The 23613-nt window shown below is 38.1% G+C and overlaps 1 protein-coding gene across 6 annotated transcripts in view; it reads right to left on the reverse strand.

The window, feature by feature from the left end:
* Nucleotides 1-398: 398 nt before the first annotated feature.
* TTC21B (tetratricopeptide repeat domain 21B) overlaps nucleotides 399-23613 on the reverse strand; it is a 91788-nt gene continuing 68573 nt past the window's right edge. The window contains exons 29-32 of one of the 6 annotated variants that reach the window (XR_012507008.1): nucleotides 22840-23086; nucleotides 20987-21207; nucleotides 11015-11577; nucleotides 399-9861 (exon numbers count right to left, since the gene is read on the reverse strand). Coding sequence is in view for 1 of the 6 variants with exons in the window: in XM_074363821.1 (XP_074219922.1) it covers nucleotides 23009-23086 (78 nt within the window). In the remaining 5 variants the exon portion in view is untranslated. The other 5 variants (XR_012507010.1, XR_012507011.1, XR_012507009.1 and 2 more) reach the window with 5 other exon arrangements.

Below are 23613 nucleotides of genomic sequence, written 5' to 3' on the forward strand. Positions count from 1 at the left end.
CTGCCGGCTGACACTCAACAAGAAGCCAGGGCCTTCAGTCCTACAATTGCAAGGAAATGGATTCTGCCAACAACTTGAATGAACTTAGCAAATTCTTCCCCAGTTTAGCCTCCAGAGGAGAATACAGCCCAGCTGACACCTTGCTTGCAGTCTTGTGAGACCCTAAGGAAAAAACCCAACTAAGCCACACCAGACTCCAGATTCACAGAAAACTGTGAGATAATAGATGTGTGCTTTATTAAGCCAAAAGTTTGTGATAAATCATGACACAGCAAGAGATAACTAATATAAGATGTTAGGTTACAAAGGAGCTACAAAAATAACAATGCCCCCCCCCCCCCCGCACTGGAAGGAAGGAGGGAAGGAAAGAAGGAAGGAAGGAAGAAATACAGCCTCAGTTAAAGTTTCTGGATTTTATTTTTAGACTTAATTTGGTGATTTTACAATCTGTATAGAAAATACCCAAAGAAATTATCTTAACAAGATTTTTTAAAAATAGCAAACATCAAATATTTATTTGACCTGGGAGGGGACGTAAGAAATCTGACAACTCACCACTAAGGTTCAGGCAAATTTATATGGGTGAATTCTATGGACACATAGGACTAGAAAAGAGCTTAAGAAGACAGGTGATCTGTATTCATCTTTAGGTAAGGATTTTCCCAAACATACAATGACGATGATGACATGAATAATATTCTCAAAAATGAGAACTTATAATGAATTATATGAGAAATTTTGTGAGAAAATAAAAAATAATACTCTCAATAATAAATTCAATAAATGAGCTTCTATTTATTGTGTTGTTTTATATGCCAGACAGAATAGGAAGAAAGTGATTTTTATGGAGCACTTATAATTAGTCCATGTACTGTACTGCAGACTTTATATAATCTTAAAACAGTAAGTCTTTCACAATAAGCCACAAGTATTATTTCTCCCATTTTACATATATACATACACACACATGCATGCACAGCCAGAGACACACAGAAAGTAACTTGCTTCAAGCAATTAAATTGTGAAATTATGATTCAAACTTATATTTAACAATTCTCACTATCTGGTAATTCCTCCAGAGAATCTGATTTCCAATTGCCATGCCATATTTTAAGTCCAAGGGTATATTGGCAACCATCCCGATTCACTACTATCATTTTATATTAAAAAGAAATCAGTGAATATGCTATGGAGTAAAACAAATTTAAATATTTGGAAAAGATGTGAAAAGGCAATTTGCAGACAAGAGCTCCAACTGGTTAATGAGTATATGGTAGAATGGCAATCCTCACTAGTAATCAGAGAAGCACAAATCAGAATGAGACATCCCTTTATACTCATCAAATTGGTAAAAATTAGAACCTTCAAAAACACCAAATGCTAGTGAGATGTGGGAACCAAGGTTAGTAGCTGTTTAGAACTGATGAGATCAGTTTGCAGTATTTGGAGAAATTTAGCACATGTATACCCAAGACCCAGTACAAGATTGTACTATCTAGTGTGTAGGAGCTGGGAGTCAGGTGTCAATCTAGATCTGTTATTAGGGCAATGGATAAGTAAAATGTGTTGTATGCATACTATAGAATAACATGCAGTGATTAGAAGCAATGATCTTAAACAGTCTAGCGTCATCTTAAAAAATATAGCTTTGAGTGAATAAGAAGTATGGCAGAGAATGAGATCTATTGTTACAGTGCCACTTAAATTAAAACATGGATACATATAACAAGTTTATGTATTTTTCAGAGATAGGTACATGTTTAATAACATATATCAAATTCATTAAAATGGCTGCCTGTAGGGAAGGGGAAAAATGGATTGTTCGGTGGGAGAGGGGGTGGATAATCAGGAATGATTTGAAAAAACATTTGAATGAAACATGCAAAGGGCCTTGACCAGACTGTTCATTATGAACTAAAGGGTATGTTTAGCTCAGCTCTCAGCCCTCGAGTTCCCCCACAAGGCAACTAAAAATGCTGTAGAATGAAGCCCTGTTGTTTATCGACTAAGCAACTTATGCTGACCTGAGATACTTCAATTAAAAAATATAGGCACCTAACTTTTTATTGGGAAGAGGAGCCACATCAGGATAATGCACTCTCAAAAGCTGAGTGGAATAGAGGGAAATTTTTTCTAAAAATAAGGTGGATAATTTCTTAGATTTGTACTTGGAGAAAACATGATGACTAATGTTTTGGCAAGGTGTTAGAAATTGTGCATTAGTCTTGTCTTAATGGAAGAGAATCTGTTTGGCAAAAATTTTCCATTCGAGCAGAGCAGTCTTGTGATAGATGATTACTCTGTATAAACAACCCAAAGAGCCCTTCAGCCTGAATTTCATAGTGCATCTCACTCATTCGCCAACCAAGGGCTGTGGGACCTGCACACTCAGGTCCATGTGGGTACCCGGCTCAACAAGGGCATACCAGTGGAATTTTGTTTTATCCTGGTCAGTCTCATTTCCCAAGGAATGAATTACTAGGAATAGTTAATATATTCCTTCCCAAACAATCAAACACATTTGACATTGTTTACACATCAGGCTCAGAATGTAGTTTGGAAACACTAGACTGAAATTATAACTGAATTTCTAGGTGAATTAGAAATTATAAATGAATGAATAAATAAGCAAATGAAAGCAAATGACACAAAGCAGAAAACGTAGGATACATGTCCTTGCCTTAAATATAATTATCACCCTTGGCTACAACTTTGGGGAAGTATATCCCAAAATAAATGTAATTATTTGGCTCAAAATATTTTTTGCATATTTTCATGAGTAGCAGATAGATGGAGGAAAAAAGAAAAAAGAAGATGAATAAGAAATTTCTTTACTTATCTAAACCCAGTGTCCTTTTTACTGGTATCTTTTTTCTCTGTCTTCTGTTGTTATGTCTTTCTGCCATGATTTTTTTTTTTTTTTTTTTTTTTTTTGCTGTTCTACCACTCTTCCTTGGCTATTCCCGCACCTGCACCCACATCCTCTACTATGGGGAAAAATCCATGGGCTTTGTGACAACTATAGAAAGAAGTTACTTTACTTCCAGGTGTATGTGTCCAAATACCCAAGGGAAATTCTTAAAGCTTAGTGGTATCCTTTCTGTTCAAAACTATTTTAAATAAAACTGTCATGATTTTTATTAGGATTTTTCTGTCTACCAACAGTTATATGTATCCCATTTTGAGTTCATAGTTCATTTCATTCTACCAGGTGATCAGCTAAAAGTACCAGCTAGAATTTTAGTAGTACCTATTTTATTGTGCAGTTCCTGCATTTTACTAGTGAGTTCAAAGTAAATTTTTTCTTTTCTCTCTTCTGCTAATGCCAAAGTTCTCAGAGGCTAGCAAAATCTGAATTTTATTTGCTCCTAGTTACAGCAATAGCCAAATTTAGCACTGGGAGTTACAAATACTACTTAATCTGAAGAGACAGAAATAAAACTTCCAGGTATTTTTCTCATTAGAATACTTCTCTACAGATATAGAGTAAGTGTCATGAATGAGACTATGTCCACACAGGTAGCAGAAGAATTGTATCAAAATTATAGTGACCCCAACTTTTCCTTGGACGTCCCCTGAAGTTGAACTGTTAGCATGGCTGACAGTACCTTAAAGTCAGCCTGCAAACAGAAGCCTTTCATACACCAAATACAGTGTTCTATTTCTAGTAGGTACTCTGGAAATAATACAGCACAATCTCCCTTCCCTTAATCCTCAAAACAGCCTTTACTAGTAAACATTGTTATCTCATTTTTAAGAATGAAAAGAAAGTAATAGTAATAACGACTTGGCCCCACTTGGTCGCTGTGAAGGAAGATACAATTGACTACCCGGGCTGGTTAGAGAAGCTCAGCAGTAAAACCATTTCTGAATTGCTCCGCAGGCTCCCCGCTTGGGCTTCCTTAAGCATCAGCCACCATCCCTCTCTGCAGAAGTGTAGCTGTTAGGAGTTGAGGAAGGGCTGGGTGGTCTGGGCTCTGTACCATGTCAGGCACTGCCCATTTGATCAAAGGACCACCAGAACAGCGTGAGGGCAAGTGAATGCTTACGTGAGTGGTTCTCAATATGTGAGCACAGTCGGAGGGAACACTAGAGTGATGCTTACGAGGTCCAGAAGGCATCAGCTGCAATGTGCTGGGCTCCTACAATCACTCTTCTAATCCAGTAATGTCTTGAACCAATATTAATAGAAGATCTTTTTTTCAAGGGTTCACAGGTTATTTTCCTGAAGGGAATTTAAAATGCTAGAAGATTATCTTCTAATTCCTACCTTTATTTCTTTAATGTTATTAAATAATAAGGTATAGTCAACCCTGATATCATACTGAGAATATTTTTGTGTAAATCTAACATCTTCATTTCACTCTCAAGCCACAAGCTCACAGGTAATAGATAGTCCTCCCCTAAAAGAACCCCATTCCTTCAAAGCATTTAGGCATATTTCTGAGCAGCCACATTCAGACAAAATCACCAAAACTGATAGATGATAATTTTCAATGAAGAAAACTATCAACCAAATCAATTTACCATTTGTGGCAGAAATTAAAGAATGAGTACTTGATGCATTCTGTGACAGTATAAAAACTTTTCAATAGTGGTGCACAAAAAATGTATATCTAAATTTTTTTCTTCTGATATACACATAGAAATTAGACTATAATGGCAATTAAAAATGTAATGTTATTTTAAAAACTTGATTTAAGAATGTCCAAGTGGAAAGCCACTATTAAAGCATAATATGATAATAATGAAAATAACTTACAGTCCATTAAATTTAAAACATCATCCTTACATTTTCTACCTTAAATGTCAACAAATAATCCAAATTTTTTTGTAATTTATCTCAGTTTAATACTTCCAAGATTAGCTTTTCTGAAACATCCCTTTAATATTCTAGATCTCAGAGTTCCTCCCATATTTCTGAAAATACTGATATTTTCTCCCCCTTAATATATAGAAGATGTTTCAAGAAAAAATGTGAAATGTGTGTGAGCATTTAGCTATATACACACTATCCTGGTTTAAATTAGAAGGGTATGGAGGGAAAAATACTCAAAAAGATAACTGTCATGCAGACTCTTCAATTAGTTCATTTTATATTTTCTGTCTCTTCCTCTCTAATGAATGAGAGGAAGATAAATCTTTGGCACTGCAAGGATGTGATGCTGAGGTGTAGCCTCCAGCAGATCATCTAGATGCACAGTTGTCTGACAACAGCATAGTAAAGACAGTGAATAATGTTCCAAAGATCAGTGGAAAAGCTGGAGATTTTGTCAGTGGTCGTGACTGAAGGTCATCATGGTTTGGACACTGAGGTTGAAACCTCAGAGATTCACGCACTGAGTAACAATGAAGATACTGTAGAATTACAGCAAAACATTAATCGAAAAACCCAAAGTTCTTTCAGATCCTGAAAGAAATGGTTATCACAAGGAAAGAGGAGTGACTGCTGGATTTACAAGGCAATCAGGCAGAATTTTTCAAAGTAAATAGAAAACATTACTACCCTACCCCAGAAGATGTTAAAGCCACAAAGAAAAATGTCCAAAGGAAATATAATAAGCTTACAGATGAAAAAGCATTTACACGATCCATTTTAGGATGTACACTTTGCTAAATGATCTGCAAAATCAGAAAAAGAAACTGATTCATTGCAGAGGTGCATTATCTGACGAGCACACAGTGTCACAAATTCTGTTGCTGTTTTCATCACAGTCATTGTGAGGTTGGCATTAGTAAGATGTGAAATTATTTAAAGAAGGAAGAGAATAAAAAAAAGCTAGAGAACTAGTGTCAAGGCAAGAAGCAAAGTGGACTGTGAACAATGTTCATTTTCCAATTTGGTGAAGGCTTATGAAAATATAATAAAGTACCATCTTTATCTTTCAGCTAATATATAAAAATTAAAAATCTCCAGTATGACTGAAAAAAGACTGCTTCTACAAATGATGCACTCTTTTTTTTCATGTACTATTCTTTTTTTTTAATTGAAATATAATTGACTTACAATATTAGTTTCAGGGGTACGTCAAAGTGATTAGGTATTTTTATACACTGCAAAATGATCACCACAATACATCTAGTTACCATACAAAGTTATTACAGTATTATTGACTATATTTCCTATCCTGTACGTTACATCCCTGTGACATTTATTTTATGACTAGAAATTCATACCTCTTGATCTCCATTGCCTATATCTTTCCTCCCCCAACCCCTCCCCTCTGGCAGCCACCAGTTTGTTCTCTGTATCTTTGAGCCTATTTCTATTTTATGTCTGTTTTGTTTTTTAGATTCCTCATATAGTATTTGTATTGCTCTGACTTATTTCACTTAGCATAATACCCTCTAGGTCCATCTGTGTTGTCAGAAATGGCAAGATTTCATTCTTATTTATGGCTGAGTAATATTCCATTCTGTGTGTGTGTGTGTGTGTGTGTGTGTGTGTGTGTGTGTATCTCACACATCTTCTTTATCCATTCACCTATTGATGGTCCCTTAGGTTGCTTCCATATCTTAGCTTTTGTAAATAATGCTACATTAAACATAGGGGTGCCTATAGCTTTTCTAATTAATGTTTTTGTTTTCTTTAGAACAATATCCAAAAGTGGAATTGTCAGATCATGTGGTAGTTCTGTTTTTAATTTTTTGAGGAAACTCCATACTGTCCTCCATAGTGGCTGTACTAATTTACGTCTTCACCAACAGTGTGTGAGGATTCCATGTATGTACTATTCTTGACTTTTTAGTTGCTTGGATGAACTGTATAAGCAAACAGTCTTAGCATTGTTTATTTTTTAACTAAAGTACTATCAGTTACAATATGTCAGTTTCTGGTGTACAGCACAATGTCCCAGTCATGCATATACATACATATATTCATTTTCATCTTCTTTTTCATTAAAAGTTATTATAAGACATTGAACATAGTTCCCTGTGCTATACAGCAGAAACTTCTTTAAAATCTGTTTTTATATATTGTGCCTAACATTTGTAAATCTCAAACTCCCAAATTTATCCCTTCCCACCCCCTTTACCTGATGCACTCTTTAAATACTATTCAATAGACCTTATTGAAATTTGGCTCATGAAAAAGCTGCAGTTAAATTTTTCGTGTGACAAAAAGGCCACTATGCATGTCAGTTGTTCAGTGGTTTGCCACTTTTGTTTCATGTGCACTGTAGATAATTTGTAACAGTGGTTCTGGCCATTTATGTTTCAGTGTACCTGATGTAAGTGTTATTCCCCCATCAGTGACAGTGACTCCCAGCAGTCGTATGAAACCTTTTACAGGAGACCAGGTTAAGCGCTAGAACCTTTCTCCAGTGGGAAGTTGAGAAGGGACTGCAGAGTTACACACCTTTCCCAGGAGATTCTGACACAACCCCAGGGGTTATAAACCCCTTCCCTTTTGGGAATCACTACTCTTTGGATAAAGACAAAGAATCTATATTTTTTTCTTCATGCTAGGTTAACAAGTCTCTAGAACATGTTGTATATACGGTAGAGTCACCAAAGGCATTCATGAACCCACATTTGGTAAGGCTTGTACTTTATATATATATATATGTATTTTTTCCCCCTTGTATCAATGAAAGAGTTATGCCTACCCACCACTTGGTTGTGATCACCAGCATAAGAAGGCTGTCTGGGGGTAAGGGTCTAGTCAGGTCACAGGATAGACAAGTTTCAGTTTGGCACATTTGCTCAGCAATTCTAACCAAAGCTAAGAAACCATAGATCAAAGCAGTATGTTGACAGTAATATTAATGGCAGCTTCAGGTCCAAGTAAATAACTCAGACCCTTCACTCAGATGTTTGGCTGTCAGGAAGATGGAAGGAAGAGTTCAGGTCAAGGTTTGTGACCTCATTCACAGGTACCTGAAACAGTTAGCTTTAGTAGCCACACAAGTGTTGCATGACTATCCTTCCATCCCAATGAGGGAAAAACTATGTGACAAAGTCTCCTTGTAGGTAAGCATTGTCATCCTGCCAGTGGATGCTGTGGAAGGTCCCATCCCCTGATTCAGGATCAAGGTATTCCTTCCCCTAGATGCCAGGAGTGTTGGCTGTGGATGGCTCACAGCTAAGCCTCTCTCCAGGAATGATCCTTGGCCTAAGATCATCTCTCCTCCTGGGGGGAGGGGAGGGCAGCCCACACACAACACAGGGCCAGGAGGAGGGGGAAGCAAGTGAGGAATAGTCTTTGGTGCTAGATTTAGGGTTGTCAAAAAATTCAGAAATCGAGATTAAAAAATATTTTTTAAAATTTTTATGGAGGTAGTAGGGATTGAACCCAGGACCTCGTGCATGCTAGACATGTGCTCTACCACTGAGCTATTTCCTGCTGCAAGAGAAATATTTTACTGCACTATTTTTAAAAATCAAAAATGTCAGGAATCTGGATTGCTCAAAATACCCCAATTTAAATAAAGACAGTATCAGTAATGACCAATTCCTCCTTTTGCCAGAGGCTCCAGTAAGACTCCATGCAGCTCTCTTACTGATACTGTCTTTATTCAGAATGTTCAATATTTTGTTCATTGTGGATTTTGTATTAATTTAGATTTTTTAAAATAGTGCAATAAAATATTATTCATCTTGGTTATTGAGGTTTTTGTTTGCTCCTAAATTTTGTCCTTGAGGTGTGTGCCTCCCTTGCCTCACCCTAGTCCCAGCTGTGGCAGGGGGTACCAAGGCCTAGCTTGTTTGCCCTCCAGGGAGACAGTGCTGAAAGGTCATCCCAGCTGCAGAGTCCCAGTGGGATCAGCTGAAGCCAGTTCTGCTTCCCTCGTTCCCCTCAGTGTTTGTTAGTCCCAAGAGCACTCCTGTAAGCAAGTCTGAGTCTGTTTCTCCCAAAACATCCTATGGAGGAGAAGTGAAAACTGAAGCTCAGAGGAGCTGAAGGACTTGCCCAAGTTCTCAGAATTCCTAAGTGGCAGAGATAAGAACCCAGATTAGTCTAACTGAAAGCCAGTGCTTTTCATTGTAACACCCTTATGGACCAGGGCCAGGACTTGGACACAGTCAAGCAAGCCAAAGGTCAAACCCAAACACCAACAATCCCCATGCATTCTTGTGACTGAAGCTCCTAATCATGGATTGGAAATCAGGCTTTCGGATTTCCAGGAAGTAAGCCTCTAGTTATGTCAGACCAAGTGGCAGACAGAATTCCCCCAATCCTGCTAAGATATCAATATCCTAATTCCTGGAAGCTATGAATATATAAACTTACATGGCAGGATGGACTTTGCTTATATGATCAATTTAAAGATCTTGAGATGCAGAGATTATATTGCATTTCCAGCAGGGCCCAATATAATCACAAGAAAGAGATAGGAAAGTCAGAGGAGATGTGATGATGGAAGCAGAGGTCAGTCATGTGACCATGGGCCAAAGAATGCAGGCAGCTTCTAGAAGCTAGAGAAGTCAAGGAACAAATTCTCCCTCCCCTAGAGCCTCCACAAGGAACTCAGCTCTGCCGCCACCTTGATTTTAGCCCCATAAGACCCCTTTTGCCCTTTTGGACTTCTGATGTCCAGAAGTGTAAGGAAATTAATTTGTGCTGTTTCAAGCCACTGAGTTTGTGGTGATTTGTTATCGCAGCAATGAGAAACTAATACAGACTTCTAGGGCAGTGTTTCTGCCCTGACATCACAGCACCACTCACATAGTTGTTATAGATCCCTAACAGGAATTGGACAGAACCACCAGAGGAATTTAACAACAGCTTCTCACTTAAATTTTTTTAAATTAAAAAATAACTTGGATATGTGGAAGGATTGATGATCTGTTCTGACACCAGATGGTTGTGTTCTCCTGATGACAGATGGAAGTCCAGGACAGGCAGCGCCCAACTATCTACATGAAAGCAGGAGAGAAATGATTGATATAAGAAGGCCAGCATGAGACAGGAACTCTTTAAAGCACACTTTTCACTTCTCTGCTTCTTTAGTAATATCTTTTGAATTGTAGATATTTCATTCCTGTTAAAATCTTAATTCAGAACCAACTATTCTGTTTTTCTTCTTTCCTTGCTTCACTCAAAGAGTTGGGAGTTTAAACTCCTCCTGCATTTGAGCAAAAATAGACATTTTTTGTTGTTGTTGTTCTTGTTGTTGATTAGATTTTGGGTCTAATGTGCCATCAAGGTTTATTATAAAAAATCTGAATATTGAAGAGATTTTCTTTTTTAGATTAGTTATAGGAAAGGACAAAATACTTTGGGTAGAAGCCAGGATAAGATAATTTAGGGCATTGAGAAAATATCTTGAACAGAAACAGAAGAGAGCAGGGCTTCACTCCAGGCAAGGAAGGGGTTATATGATGGGGACAGACAAGGAGAGAGGAAAGCAACGTGTATATGTGAACAGACAGGTGAGGGCAAAGGGGCAGGAGGGGTGGTTATAGCTATGCAGATGGGACCTCAAGCAACCTTGCAATGATATTCTTGCCCAAGTGTGTGCTGTGAGATGTGGTTCTTCTCACAGGAGCAGAGATGTCACTGAGAAGCCTTCACTTTTATCCAAATGAGCATCTCTTGCCCCTGGGGGCTCAGTTAGCTGTTCTTGGCTGCTGCTTCTGAAGATTTCACTCCATCAGCAGACATCTTGTACGGGTCCTCTCTGAAGAAATGATGCTTATTGATTGCCTTAAATTTTGCTTGGTTTCTAACTTATTCTCACCTCACGATGCCCCAGGACATATGTGAGCGAGAGAAAAGGAAGGAGGGGGGTGGGGGTGGGGTTGGGGCTGGTAGCGGCAGGAAAGAGGGAGTCCCGGACACTTAATGGGGGAGCATAACAAGGAATACATCAGAGCTAAATGGGTCCAGCCTGATTTATTCCCCTCCCAGTATCAACCTGCCTTTCACACAAGCTGGGATAATGATTAATGGTTTCCTTTCACATGGTAATAACATAATGCGTAAATATAAGAGCCATCTTGCACAGAGGAAGGAATATAAAGATCAAAGGTCTTGCCATATATCAACATGCTCTTTGACACAGCTTACTAATCGATTTGGAGAAGCACGGGTCTTTATGGTGGCTTCCTCCCTGATTTGGAAAAGTTCTGTCCTAGGCAGCTATCAAGTTGTTGAGACTCTCAGCATTGCAGGCTCCACAAATCTAGTTAACACTGAAGTAGGGCAGCCCTTGATATGTCCTGGTTTGGGTTTTTCAGACATCTAGTAGAAAGAAAACAGGTGGAGGAATTAGGATTTTGAAGAATTCACCACATTGAAAATAATTTTATTAATGGAACTTGAATGATTTTTGTCTATTTTTTTAACTGAACTTTGTGCTTTTTAATGCCTTTGGTCAGCTATGCTAGTGCCTGAGGATTTTTTTTTTTTTTTTTTTTTTTTTTTAAATACTGCATTAAGTCCTGGGAAGGGAGAGGTGCAAAAGATCAGATGACATGCTTGTAGTAGAGCCTTTGGGGTTGTCTGCCCAGCAACTTTCTGATCCACAGAGGTAGACCCGGGTGACCTGTTTCACTGGGTGGCCTCCCTCCTCAGCAGAGTCAGGTAGGTCGGGGCTGAGGGGCTGTGCATGTCTCTGCATGTGGCCAAACCTGTAACACGGGAAGAGTGAAATGTGAGCTGAAGGACACGTCTGCTCAGTGAGGGTGCGGTGCAGGCACGGAATCAGTCTTTAGGGAGTATTTGTTGAATGACCTGAATTAGTAAATGGGTGGATAGATGAATACAGACATGCGCAAAGCAGCAGAGAGGTACAGTCCTGCCCGCATTCCAGTCCCCAGTTCCAGCTGCTTCCTGTCTTTTAGCTTCAGGGCCGACCTTAGTAAGCCTCCATGATCTGTGGAAATTTGCACAGAACTCAGGCCATCTTATGTTGGTTTCTGTTACTTGCAAACTGTAATCAGTATTAATAATGAGGAGCTTGGGATCGACTTTGAGATAAATAGGAAAAAAGCCTATAGAACTTACTCATTCTCTTTATATATGTGTGTGTATATGTGTGCATGTCTATATACATGTAGTATCATATATGTATATGTATATAGCCATATGAATTGGATAAATTAGTCAATGTCCCTGAGTTCTGTTACTTATGTTTAAAATAAAGGGGTTAGACTACATGATCTGAATTTTAGGAAGTTATGCTTTCTAGGAATTATGTCAAAGATGTGTTAGTAAACACCAGAAGATACACTGTTGCCAGAAAAAGAGAGCCCAAGCTAGGCACTTTGGGAGTTCATATACTTTCCATGTTGTTTCATTGCTGAAAACAGTTTGGCAGCTCTTTTGGAAGTGCATTCTTTGGTGGTCACATACTATTTTAACCTTGCCTGTGGAAGGCACTGTCTAGTCTGAGGAATATGGTGACTGAGGGTGCTGGTAACGTCAATTTGAGTAGAAACGAAAAATTTAGCTGTAAAATAGCAGTGAGACTTTTCCCTCATGATTTGGCGCTCGAGACAGACCCACGAAGAGTACGTCTATATGGAAAGAATCTTGGTGGGAATGATGTACCAAATTGAAGTGCCCCAAAGGTGGATGACCAGTAGTAGGCACCCTCAAACTTGGCTGCCCTCTTTTTGCTGGAAACTCAGTATCCCTCACACATCAAGCACAATGCCGAGCATGGCCAGGTGTTCAGTAAGCAATGGGTGATTGATAAGCCACATTCATAACAACAGCGCTCAGCATTTGAACCCGTATTAATGCCGGGTCCTTTGCCGACATTCTCTTACTTCACACTGTCGACAGTCTTATGTTTTCTCCCATTTTAAGTGTTAGGAAATCGAGACGCCAAGAACATAAGGATCTTTCCCCAAATCACACTGCTGATAAGTGGCAGAGGATGCTAAGCCAGGTTGTCTGACGCCAAAGCCCACTGTGCTATCCTGCCTCTCTACATCAGCCATGATTGGAGGCAAGTGAGGATGACTCAAAGCATTTTGCCTTACACCTGATTTTTCTTTCCCACATACTGTCTTTATTTGAGAAAATAAGCCCATCTCTTGTTAATACTGACAAATTGACAACCTATCTCTTACTTTTTGCAGTATTTTTTGTTTTCCTTTCTGATAGTTAATCTGATCCTATCACCTGTATTAATAAGCCTTTCTGTGGAACTCAGACTGCTCCTTTGGAGGGTCATGTATAAACTTTTTTTTTTTATTTTTTCCCTCCTTTTTCAGTTTTATTAGGTAGAATTATTACGGTTCGACTGCACATACACATTATATTGCATGTAAATACATATATACAGTAACACTGCACTTTTTAGTTTACATATATGTACTACTTATTGTTTCTAAGAAGAGATGAGAGCTTTAGCTTTTTAAACTTACATAGTTATCAAAGGAATAAAGCCAACTACAAAATAAGAATCAACAGAATGTGGTAATCCAATCTAAAGGACAGTCAAATGTGCTTATACATATTCAAGAAATCAATCATCTTAGTTATAAATAATAAGTGGTTCATTTGTGTCTTTATTATTGTTCTTTTTTAGATTCCTCATATAAATGATGTTATATGGCATTTTTCTTTCTCTTTCTGGCCCACTTCACTTAGAATGACAATCTTCAGGTCCATCCATATTGCTGCAAATGGCATTATTTTATTCAAAATTTTTTATGGCTGAGTAGTGTTTCATTGTAGCCTTATACCTGATTTGACTATAAATTATGAAGTCTCTCCACAAACTGGTATTGATCTGGATCAGAATGTTCTCCTGAATAGCATCGACTGCCTAGAAAATAAGGTCAGGGGATCATAAATGGTTCAAAACTTTGGACGTCAGTGTTTTTACAATGTGGAAATACATGGATTTCTAGCTGTTACTTTTGCTGTGTATTTTCGATTATCTGAAAGGGCAGCGTATCTCCTACAGCACTCTTCTCTGCGTGGCTCAGCTGCTCACGTGGGCTTTGCTGCCATGTGTCATTGTTCTCCCTTCTCCTGTGTGCCCGAAGGTAGGGCACTTCTGCCACCCCCTGAAGTTCACTTTTAAAAAGCTAATAACTTTGGAGGAATAGCAGAGGGGGTAGTTATTTTTTCAAGTTAGTACAGAGAAAAGGGAATAGAGCTGTTTCTTCCCAGATGCCTGATTTCTAGTCAGCGTGCTGCTTGAGTCCCTGGCTGAACACACTTCAGCCATCCTGTGCCTAAGGATAAAAACACTCCCGCCTCACGTCGCTATGGTAACTGATGCTCAGCAGGCAGTTGCAGTTTCATTTAACATAACTGGCTTTTAGAACTTGAGGGGAGAGCGTGCTTTCATGTGAGAAAAAAAGGGACGACGAGAGATTTAATTAATGTGTTTCAATTTAACATAGGGATACAGGTCACTTCCACTGTTTGACTGTAGCGTGTGTAGCTCCGTTTTATATCTCTATCAATCTAAGGCATCAAAGGGTGGAATATTTCTCTCATCATATATGAAGTGCACAAAGTGGGCAAAAAAGAAGAAACGGGTTGTGCTGGACCCTCTGCAAAAGGTTTTTCACTTTATAAAACCATCTCGGCTTGAGAGTGTATAGGAGAATTGCTTCCTCTCCTCGCATCCACAAAGGAGGCCTGAGGGGGTTGCTAGGCAACCTCATACTGAAGACTGGGGCGCTTTGAAATTAACATAGCTGACCTCCCCATCATCTCTGCTATTCAAAATCATTTTATGAGGCCGTAGGACTCCAGAAAATAGATATAAAACATAAATACAAAAATAAAGACGAAAGGAAATAAATCTGACTTTTTCAAGTAAAGACCAGCAGGATTTACTCAACGAAAAAGGCAGCAGTTTGAAAAAGCAGGTTGAGGGGAAAATGCTATTAGTTGTTATAAACCAGAAATTAGTATTTTGAATAATCTAAGAAGAAAATTTTCTTAACTGTATTTTTAGAGACGTTTATAACCACCATGTAAACTATCACAGCAGAAGGTCTGAAAATACGTAAAGGCGAACAAAAAAATCCATTTATGATGATATATATCTACTACATACTTAAAAAAAAAATCTCAACTCTCAATCAGCACATGATGTTTTGCTTAAGCTCCAGAGTCTCCTACTCTTCTTCCTGCCACTGCATCATTAATATGACACTGGTTGGTGTGGGAGTGGATGGTACTTATTTTGCAAGTAGATGCCTATTTGGAAGGAAATTGCAAAGCTGGTCTAAGGAGCAGAGCGCACCCTCCTGTCAGCAATAAATTATTTAGTTTGATTTTTAAAATACCTCATATCATTGGGAAATGCTTATGGTAACATTTTAAAATATGTTTAATTTATCAACATTAAAAATCAATCAAAATTGGTGGTGCTGGGAGAAGTGGGGAGACAAATCCTGAGTTCTTTTTGGTAGGGTTTTTTTTTTTTTTTTTGTTATGAGTGGTGAAGCAATTTTGAAACTATTTTAGATGGATTATAGGATTGATGAAATGAACAAATATGTTGACATTGCTGGGATTCAGGGTCTCACTGTGAAAGGGGCATACAGATGAAAACTGCAGGAACATAAGAAACTTACGGCGATAAATTGAATTGAATTGAGTGAACCGGTGTAATTTTGTGATTCCTAAAACAAATTTCAGTATGTGTGTATTTATAGCTCTGTATGTATGTATACGTGTGAGCACACACACACATACACATATATATGTATGTGAGTGCACATATGTGCGTATGTCTTCTGTTTGTTGAAAGCGTTTAGAAGCAATTCACCCTAGTGGCAGTGAGCACACTTAGCACTAAGATATTGATCTCCAATGCCACTGTCCCAATGCCAAGGCTCCCTGGAGAACTGGCTGATTCCAGGGCTGGGGCAGGGTCATTAGAAGTTGAACCTGGGATATTTTGTTATGCTAAAAAGTAGGAAAGTGCTTTAAAAAAAAAAAAAAAAAAGGGACGCCAAAGGAGCCAACTTGAAGTTGCTCCTGCTGGCCAAATCTGAAACCATCTGAGCACCAAAATATAGGCATTAATGAATTATGAACCATTGGAAAAAATAGGAATTCATGAACACATGATATTAAATAGATGAATTAGATATGTAAAAAGTAAAGAAATAATAATCAAAAGAGGGGCTCTTGCTAATAGTTAAATGCTAAGGGCTGACTGGTTTGAACATGTGGAGAAAGTGCTGACATAAGAATATGATCATTTATAATCATCATGGTGAAAATTAAATCAGGCAAGAATCATGCTAATCTAGGGAAAATTTTTAAAGGAGCAGAATATTTGTATGCTCTAAGTGTTTCCTTACAGATTGGTTAATAGGGGCAAGGGAAAAAATAACTATATAATATGAAAATTTGACTTGTGTAATTAAGATTAATGTCACCAGTGAGGGCAGATGGACATATGTGCTTCTAGATGTGATACCATGAGGACACCACATCACTTACATAGTATTATGGTCAGAAATGCTCAATTCAGGTTGAGTTTTAAGGAAATACCAGACAAACCCAAAACAAAGGAACATCCTACTAGAAAAAACAAAGGGGGACAGAGGACTGTATTCTTCAAAAATGGCTGTTGTATAAAGAAGAGAGGAAGGCTGTGGAAACGCTCTAGGTTAAACAGGACTAAAGAGACATAACAAGTCAGTGTAATGCCCAATCCCAGAATGGAACCCAACTGGAGGAAAAAGATGCTATAAAGGACATTATTGGATCAATTGGCAGTAAAGAGTGCAGATTAGAAGTATAGGATCGATGCTGAACGTATTCAAGTTCATGACTGAAATGTGATTGTATCGGAGAATATCCCTAGTCTCAGGAAATACACAATGAAGTACTGAGGAGTACAGAGGCATGTACGATGTATGCAACTTACTCTCAAAATGTTCAGAGAAAACATGGTATGTATAGGTGTGTATATCTGTGTATACATTTATATACAAAAATCTGTATATACACAGAAGACATAAATGATAAAGCAAATCAGTTAAAGTATTAGCAGTATCTGGGTAAGTGGCATGTGGGTGCTTTTCTTATTTACAAAACTTCTTTAAGTCTGAAATGATGTCCAAATGAAAAAGTCTAAAAAAAAAGTTTTTTTTTTCTTTTTGTGGAAAAAAACAACTTTATTGGAACTAAAATATTTACATTTTTAGGAAATCTGTGCAAACAGCAGTAACCTAACACATACAGATACCGCAGTTCCTAAGAGACAGCAGAGTTAGTGGTTAGCACAGAGAAGTGCCATCAGGATCACACACATCTCCCTGGTTCTGTGTCTTCCCCTGGCCTCTTTGTGTGGTATGTGTTCCATCATTTTAACTTTGCTCTTGGGTGTTCTCAGTATCTGGGTCTTTCCCCAACCCCTGTATCCCCCTCAAACTAGCCTCTGCAATGTGTGACTTAAGTTTCTAGCCAATTTTTCACATTAATTTTTCAAGAAAGTGTATGTTGGAGTTTTCATTCAGTGACTAGAGCAACTTCACGTATTTAAACTGTTTGAAAAGAGCATTTATGTAACTGCCTAGCATTTTTAGCACATTCTCCCCCTCCAATAGTTCTTAAGCTTAGTGTGTTTTTCAGAAAGTTTACTCTACCTGTGAAACAGGACTTACTGCCCATTATAAGTGAGGATACTACCTAATACTTCACAGCCCTATTCTTAGTGTTTCAAGTGGTTTTGTTTTTTTGTTTTTTTCAGGTTCTTACATCATTTACCCATTAAAAATAAAACTAGCCTGCTTTTGGCGGAAACTGAAATAGTAATTACCTTCCTAAAATACACTTTTTTTTTTTTTAAAAACAGAGTTTATTTTACATTGCCAAAAGAATTTGTTTGAAGAAATATAAAAATAACATACACACTATTTGAAAACAGCCTGGTTTAAAGATTGCCATAGATTCTAAGGTTATACCACTCGGAAGGAAGTCATTTAGAACCTGCTCGTTACTCAGCCTTCCTCATTTATGGGATCAAGTTGCTTTTATGGGCAGTGTGCCAGACTCATTTATGTGCACTGTAAGGCAGACTGTAGAGTCAAGCATTTCTCTAGAAAACATCTGGTTCTTAAGAAGAGTATTAAAAGGTGGGTAACACTTTTTTGCTCATAACTATGATTTATGATGTTACAGTAACCCCCTCTAATCTGGCAGGCGACTTCCAGCAACCACAACCAGGAACCTGGAAGTAAGTGAAAAATACTTCACAGCCCAAGGGACACTAAGGCCCCCAAATTCCATGCATATGAAGGAGTGGTACTGCCTTTAGGTCAACGGCCATTTTAATGATTATAAAATCATTGGAGCCAATTAGCATAAGGGCTCCTGAGGCCCCCTTTATGTGTAATACCTCCTTCTGCAGTTATTTTGTTCCTTTACTCCCTTTACAAAACTCTCTGAACTCTAATTTTTTTCTACATTTTTTATTGATTTATAATCATTTTACAGTGTTGTGTCAAATTCCAGTGTAGAGCACAATTTTTCAATTATACATGAACATATATATATTCATTGAACTCTAATTTTTCTAAACCACCCCCTGGACCCCATTCTGTCTTATACCTTCAATAACTACTGGCTTTTTCCTATCAGTATTCCAAGATGCTCAAGTAGCTCCTGTCTTGAAAAACTAAAACCTTTTAGATCCCCCTGCAGCCATCACTCTATTGCTCCCTTACCCTCAGCCCTCTAGGCAGACATTTTTCTTCCCTGTCTCTAGTTCCTCACCTTCCATCCAAATTTTGTTCAAATTAGTAAGGGATCCTCCTCCTCCAAGGGGGCAGAGTTGAGGGTGTGAGACCCAGAGTGCGGCTTCTGCTCCCCCTCAGCCAGGTCACCCCATCTAGGACACACACTACACAACCACACATTGTGGCCCTCTGTGACTTCAGTTATTTCCTCTGGCTTCTTAGTTATATTTGGTAGGATTATCATTAAAGGTCTGTGACTAGAATCAAGGGAAGCGCATAGAACTGGTGTTGCTCTCGTTTTTGTCTCTGGTTGCAGGGCCGGGCTCCTCACTCGTTTTGACGAGACTTCTCGCCCCTGGCTACTGCTAGCACCACCTTCCTATTTCCATTTTCCCACAGACTCTTTCTCTGTCTTCTACTTCTTGCATCTTTTCCTGACAATTGAAATGAATCAGATTACATCTTGTATAAACCACTAGTAGTAAGGGGGAGGTGTTAAGAGTTGAAAGAATGTCAGCTTTTGTTTAGTTTTTTTCTGCTTATCTTTGCTCAGCAAAACAGCTTTAAATAGTCAGTAAAAAAGCAAGTTTGAGAAAGCAATTCTCTTAAAAAAAGGGAAAATCCTTAATTTTTTAGTGTGTTCACTGCAGTTAACTTGAAAAATGGCAAAGAAATAAAAATGCTCTGATACTTCATCACTCAGATATAACTACTGTTAGAAATCTGGTTAGTTTCATTCAGTTGTGTGTGCGTATCTGTCTATATGTCTATTTATAGTTTACAAATTAATCTTATACGGAGTTATATTTCCTGTATTTTCACTTATTACTTTGTGAGAATTTTAAGTTAAAAATCTTTGAAAAAAGTTAAAAAAAAATAGTAAAAACATCTTTGAAAACTGTTTTTGATGACTATATAGTACTCCGCTATTAGGTAAACGAATATATTTGACTACTTCACTTATGTTGATTGTTTGGACAATAACCAGAAAAACTAAAAAGTTTTTCACTTTAAAAAATTGTAAAAGCAAAAAGCTTAAGAAAATTTCTGAATGTCTCCTGTGATAAATTTCTCTAAATGGGATTACCTGATCAGAGGACAGAATGTTAATCCATACTGCCAAGTTGCCCTTCAGAAAGGTTGCACTACGCTTCCACCAGCAGAGTATGAATGTGGGAATTTCCTTGCCCTGTTGCCAAGCTTCTAACAAAAAGCAAAACATAAAAGCATTTGCTACTTTATCAGCACTAGCACTGTTATATGATCCTGTTATAAGGCTATTCATGAGTCCTGCCAGTCTTTAACTGGTCTTTTGGTTTCCATAGTGATTCCATTACCTTTCTGTACAAAGTTTAACCTAGCTCACCTGTCCATACATAAAACCCTTCCAGAATTGCTCTAGGTTCTTGACTTCTGGGAAGAAAGCAATTTCCTTTTGGGACCCAGTTCACCATACTGGCTGGCCTAAGGTCAAAGTGCACTGAACTTGTGACTGCTTCCTTCCTGGGAGGCTGGTGGTATTTAGACCTCAGAGTCACAGAAATTCTTCAGTTCACGTTGTGTCCCTCCCCTCTCTATCCTCAGTGCAGGACCCAAACTCGTGTAACCTGCAGTGGGCACCAGTTCCTTCAGGGAGCAATTCAGCTTGAGCTCCAGCTTTCCTGGATGAGCGATATTGGCTATGTGAACAAGAAAAACATCAGAGACTACTAAATGCTAAATAGTTTTAAAAGGGTGATACGGTACAGACTGGCATGATGGCTGGACATGGACATGGCCTCTCAGGAGGTGACAATAAACCGATGAAAGAAATAATAAGCCTAGAGAGGGAAGCTTGTGAGCCAGGAAGCTGGGATAAGGGAGAGGAGCATGGGGAGAGAATTCCAGTAGAGGGCGTAGGGCAAAAGTCTGTTGGAGATGGGTGAAATGAGATTTATGCATGTAAAGAGAGCAGCTTAATGTCTGCTGGAGCGAGGGAGGGTGACAGTGGGAATCCTGACTCCTGTACAGCTGTGCTTCTGGGGGAACTTACTGGTCCTCTGCATCTCAGCTTCATCTGCACTGTCTCTTTTCTTCTGTGAAGGTTCTCAGTTGCAATTACTAGTTGCCCTTGTTTGGCTTATAATAAATAAGTAGAGCTACTCATTTTTAAGAGCCTAAGTGAGTCAGATTTCTTATAGGTTTTATGTATGTTCTCTCATTTAATTCTTAACAACCACCTGAGGAAGGTTATTATCCTCAGCCTGTGTAACTTGAGAGAGACTAAAGATCTAGTAGGTAGTAAATAAAGTCACACCTTAAAGCTAGGCTGGTGTGACTTCAAATCCACATTCTTAACTGCGACACTCCACCGCTCCTCACTTACGCTTCTCTTTGGTAGTTTGCACGTCTGTAAGAACTGCTCACTCCACTCCGTTCGCCTTGTTCCTCATCACCTAGCCATCTCTGTAACAGAACACTGTTTCATCTGCTAGTCAGACGCGGAGCAGGTGACTTTTCTTATAGACACCGTCTCTTGGTTATGGAAGGCATCTTAACGTGGGAAAGGCTGCCGTGGAATCCAGGTTCTGACAATTTTTCTGTGACCTTGGACAAAATCATACAGTTTGAGCCTCATCTTGTTATCTGAAAAATCTTTCTCTGGAGAGTTGAGTGACAATTCAAAGACAATTTAAGGAAAGTTCCTAGAAGAGTATCTAATAAATGGCAGACTAAGTGGCTGCTTAAGAAATGCACACACCCCTCACTTCACAGAGAGGGAAACTTATGTGGAGATGTCCCACTGGGAGAGCAGATGTTCTGCTTTCTCTGTCGAATTTCCATGATTCTCACATTCCATGATACAGATTCCCTGGAACTACTAAGGGTAATCTGATATAGTATGTCCTTAACGATGGTCCATTCAGGCTGAGAGAGACTTTTTTCCCCTGAATTACAGAGGAAGAATCTGTCACAGCGCCAGAACTGTAAAACAGGGATAGCAGTATCTATGTTTGAGGATTCTGAGGATAAAATGTAGTAAGACATGTGAAAGTGTTTTAACAGACACAAAATGCTTCATAAAGGCTCTAATTAAACAGTTTCATGAAATGCCGTAAATAAGACTGATTAGAATTTTACAACAATCAGAATTTTAAAAGGATTTTGAAAAATTGGAGAAGTGATCAAGAGAATGTAGTTCAAATGAAATAAACATACAAGGTATTTAAGGAAAAGTGACTTTTCTGGGGGTGGGGGGCAGTGAGGTAATTAGGTTTATTTATTCATTTCTTTAGTGGCGGTACTGGGGATTGAACCCAGGACCTTGTGTGTGCTAAGCATACACTCTTCCACTGAGCTGTACCCCCCTGGAAAAGTGACTTTATACTTCTTTACACAATACTGTGTTTATTGAAAATGTAATTAAAATTGAAGACTGTTTACTGTATTTTTAAAGGCAACTAAAAATGATGTAGACAACATATTAGAAATAATGCTAAGAACTGAGTTTATGAAGATCAGGTTAAATTCAGTATAAAGGGGTGAGAATGCTCTCCTAGGGTGGTGGTAGAGCTGTAAAGGAGATTGGGGTCAGCAGTTGCTTTCACATGGTGTGCTTTGTGAGTCCCTGCTGATCAAAACTATTCTCCACCAGATGTTACAGTGTCTAAAGTTACACCAGAAGACCTAATCTTTGGGCTAAGGTTAAATATTGCTATAAAGGTTTACCAATTTCAGGTACTGGTTATTTCTTAAGATCACATTGGCACTGAGAGCAGTAACAATCAGTTTCCCTTCTCTTTGTTGAACTAACACACACTCTATACTTTTCCAAAAAGATTTTTCTAGGAAAGTCACATTTTCTACTCATTAGTACTGCAGACTGCCTGGGGAGCTTACCTTGAGTTTGCAAAACTTACCAGGCCTTTTGAGTTCCAAGAGGACTATAAATCATAAATTTGTAAAATATTTATTAAAAATATATTCTTTTTCTTAAGTATTTACAAGGAAATTTACTCAAACCTTTGAAGTAATAATGTTACAAAAAATTTTTTTAACAGAACAATAGTATTTTAAATATTTCCTGAAAGAAACAACTAATATTCTTTAGAAAACATATAGGATACTTAATTACCTAGATTTCAACAAGATATTCTTTGTAGAAATTGGGTTATAAGCTTCAGCACAAAGTTACCAAATCTGTACCTAATTGAGTCAAAGAAACCAGCTCTCATTCACCTCCATCAGAAGACATCCATCTAACGTAGCACTTCCTCTTTATACACAACAGCGGCCTCTGATGGAGAAAGGAAAGTATGCTCCCATTGCAGAGTATTAGCTCAAGTCGATTTTGAACTGCAAGAACTCAGATTCCTTGCTTCAACAACAAACTGAGTTAAAATAATTTTCAAGGTCTTAAAGATGTACGGGCCTTATCAAGTATATCCTTTCTGATTTTTGGATAACTTGGATGTGCTTCAAGAACCTGCAAACACACACACACGAAAACCAAAATAAAACAGGAGCACTAGAACTTTTAGTTACCAAGAACTGGGGAGCTACAAAACTTAGCAGAAGTGGCATTACAGTCGAGATTTCATTATATTAACTACAAATACAACAACATTTTTTAAAGGTGACATCTAAGGTGATGTCTTATTTCTAGTAACAGTGATTAGATGAAAATGGTAGAATCTGAATACTGTATGTGGAAAATAGATATATAATTATTTCCTTACCGAAAAGTTACAGAAAAGTTACATGTCAATAGATTTAAGATACTTTTTAAAATTTAGCTATGCATGATATTCAGTAAACCCTTAGAGAGTTATTTTTACCTAGGAGCACACACTAGATTTACCTGGAATGATTTTGAAACATACAAATTTCTAGGTCTACTGAGTCTAGAAGGAGATACTCATTAAAAAAAAAACAAAACTCCACAAATGATTCTAATGTATAACCTTACATTAATGTACACCCTTAACCTTAATGTGAAATGCTGCCTTACAG

The sequence above is a fragment of the Camelus bactrianus genome, chromosome 5 (assembly GCF_048773025.1).
Source record: "Camelus bactrianus isolate YW-2024 breed Bactrian camel chromosome 5, ASM4877302v1, whole genome shotgun sequence".
Taxonomy (NCBI): Eukaryota; Metazoa; Chordata; class Mammalia; order Artiodactyla; family Camelidae; genus Camelus; species Camelus bactrianus.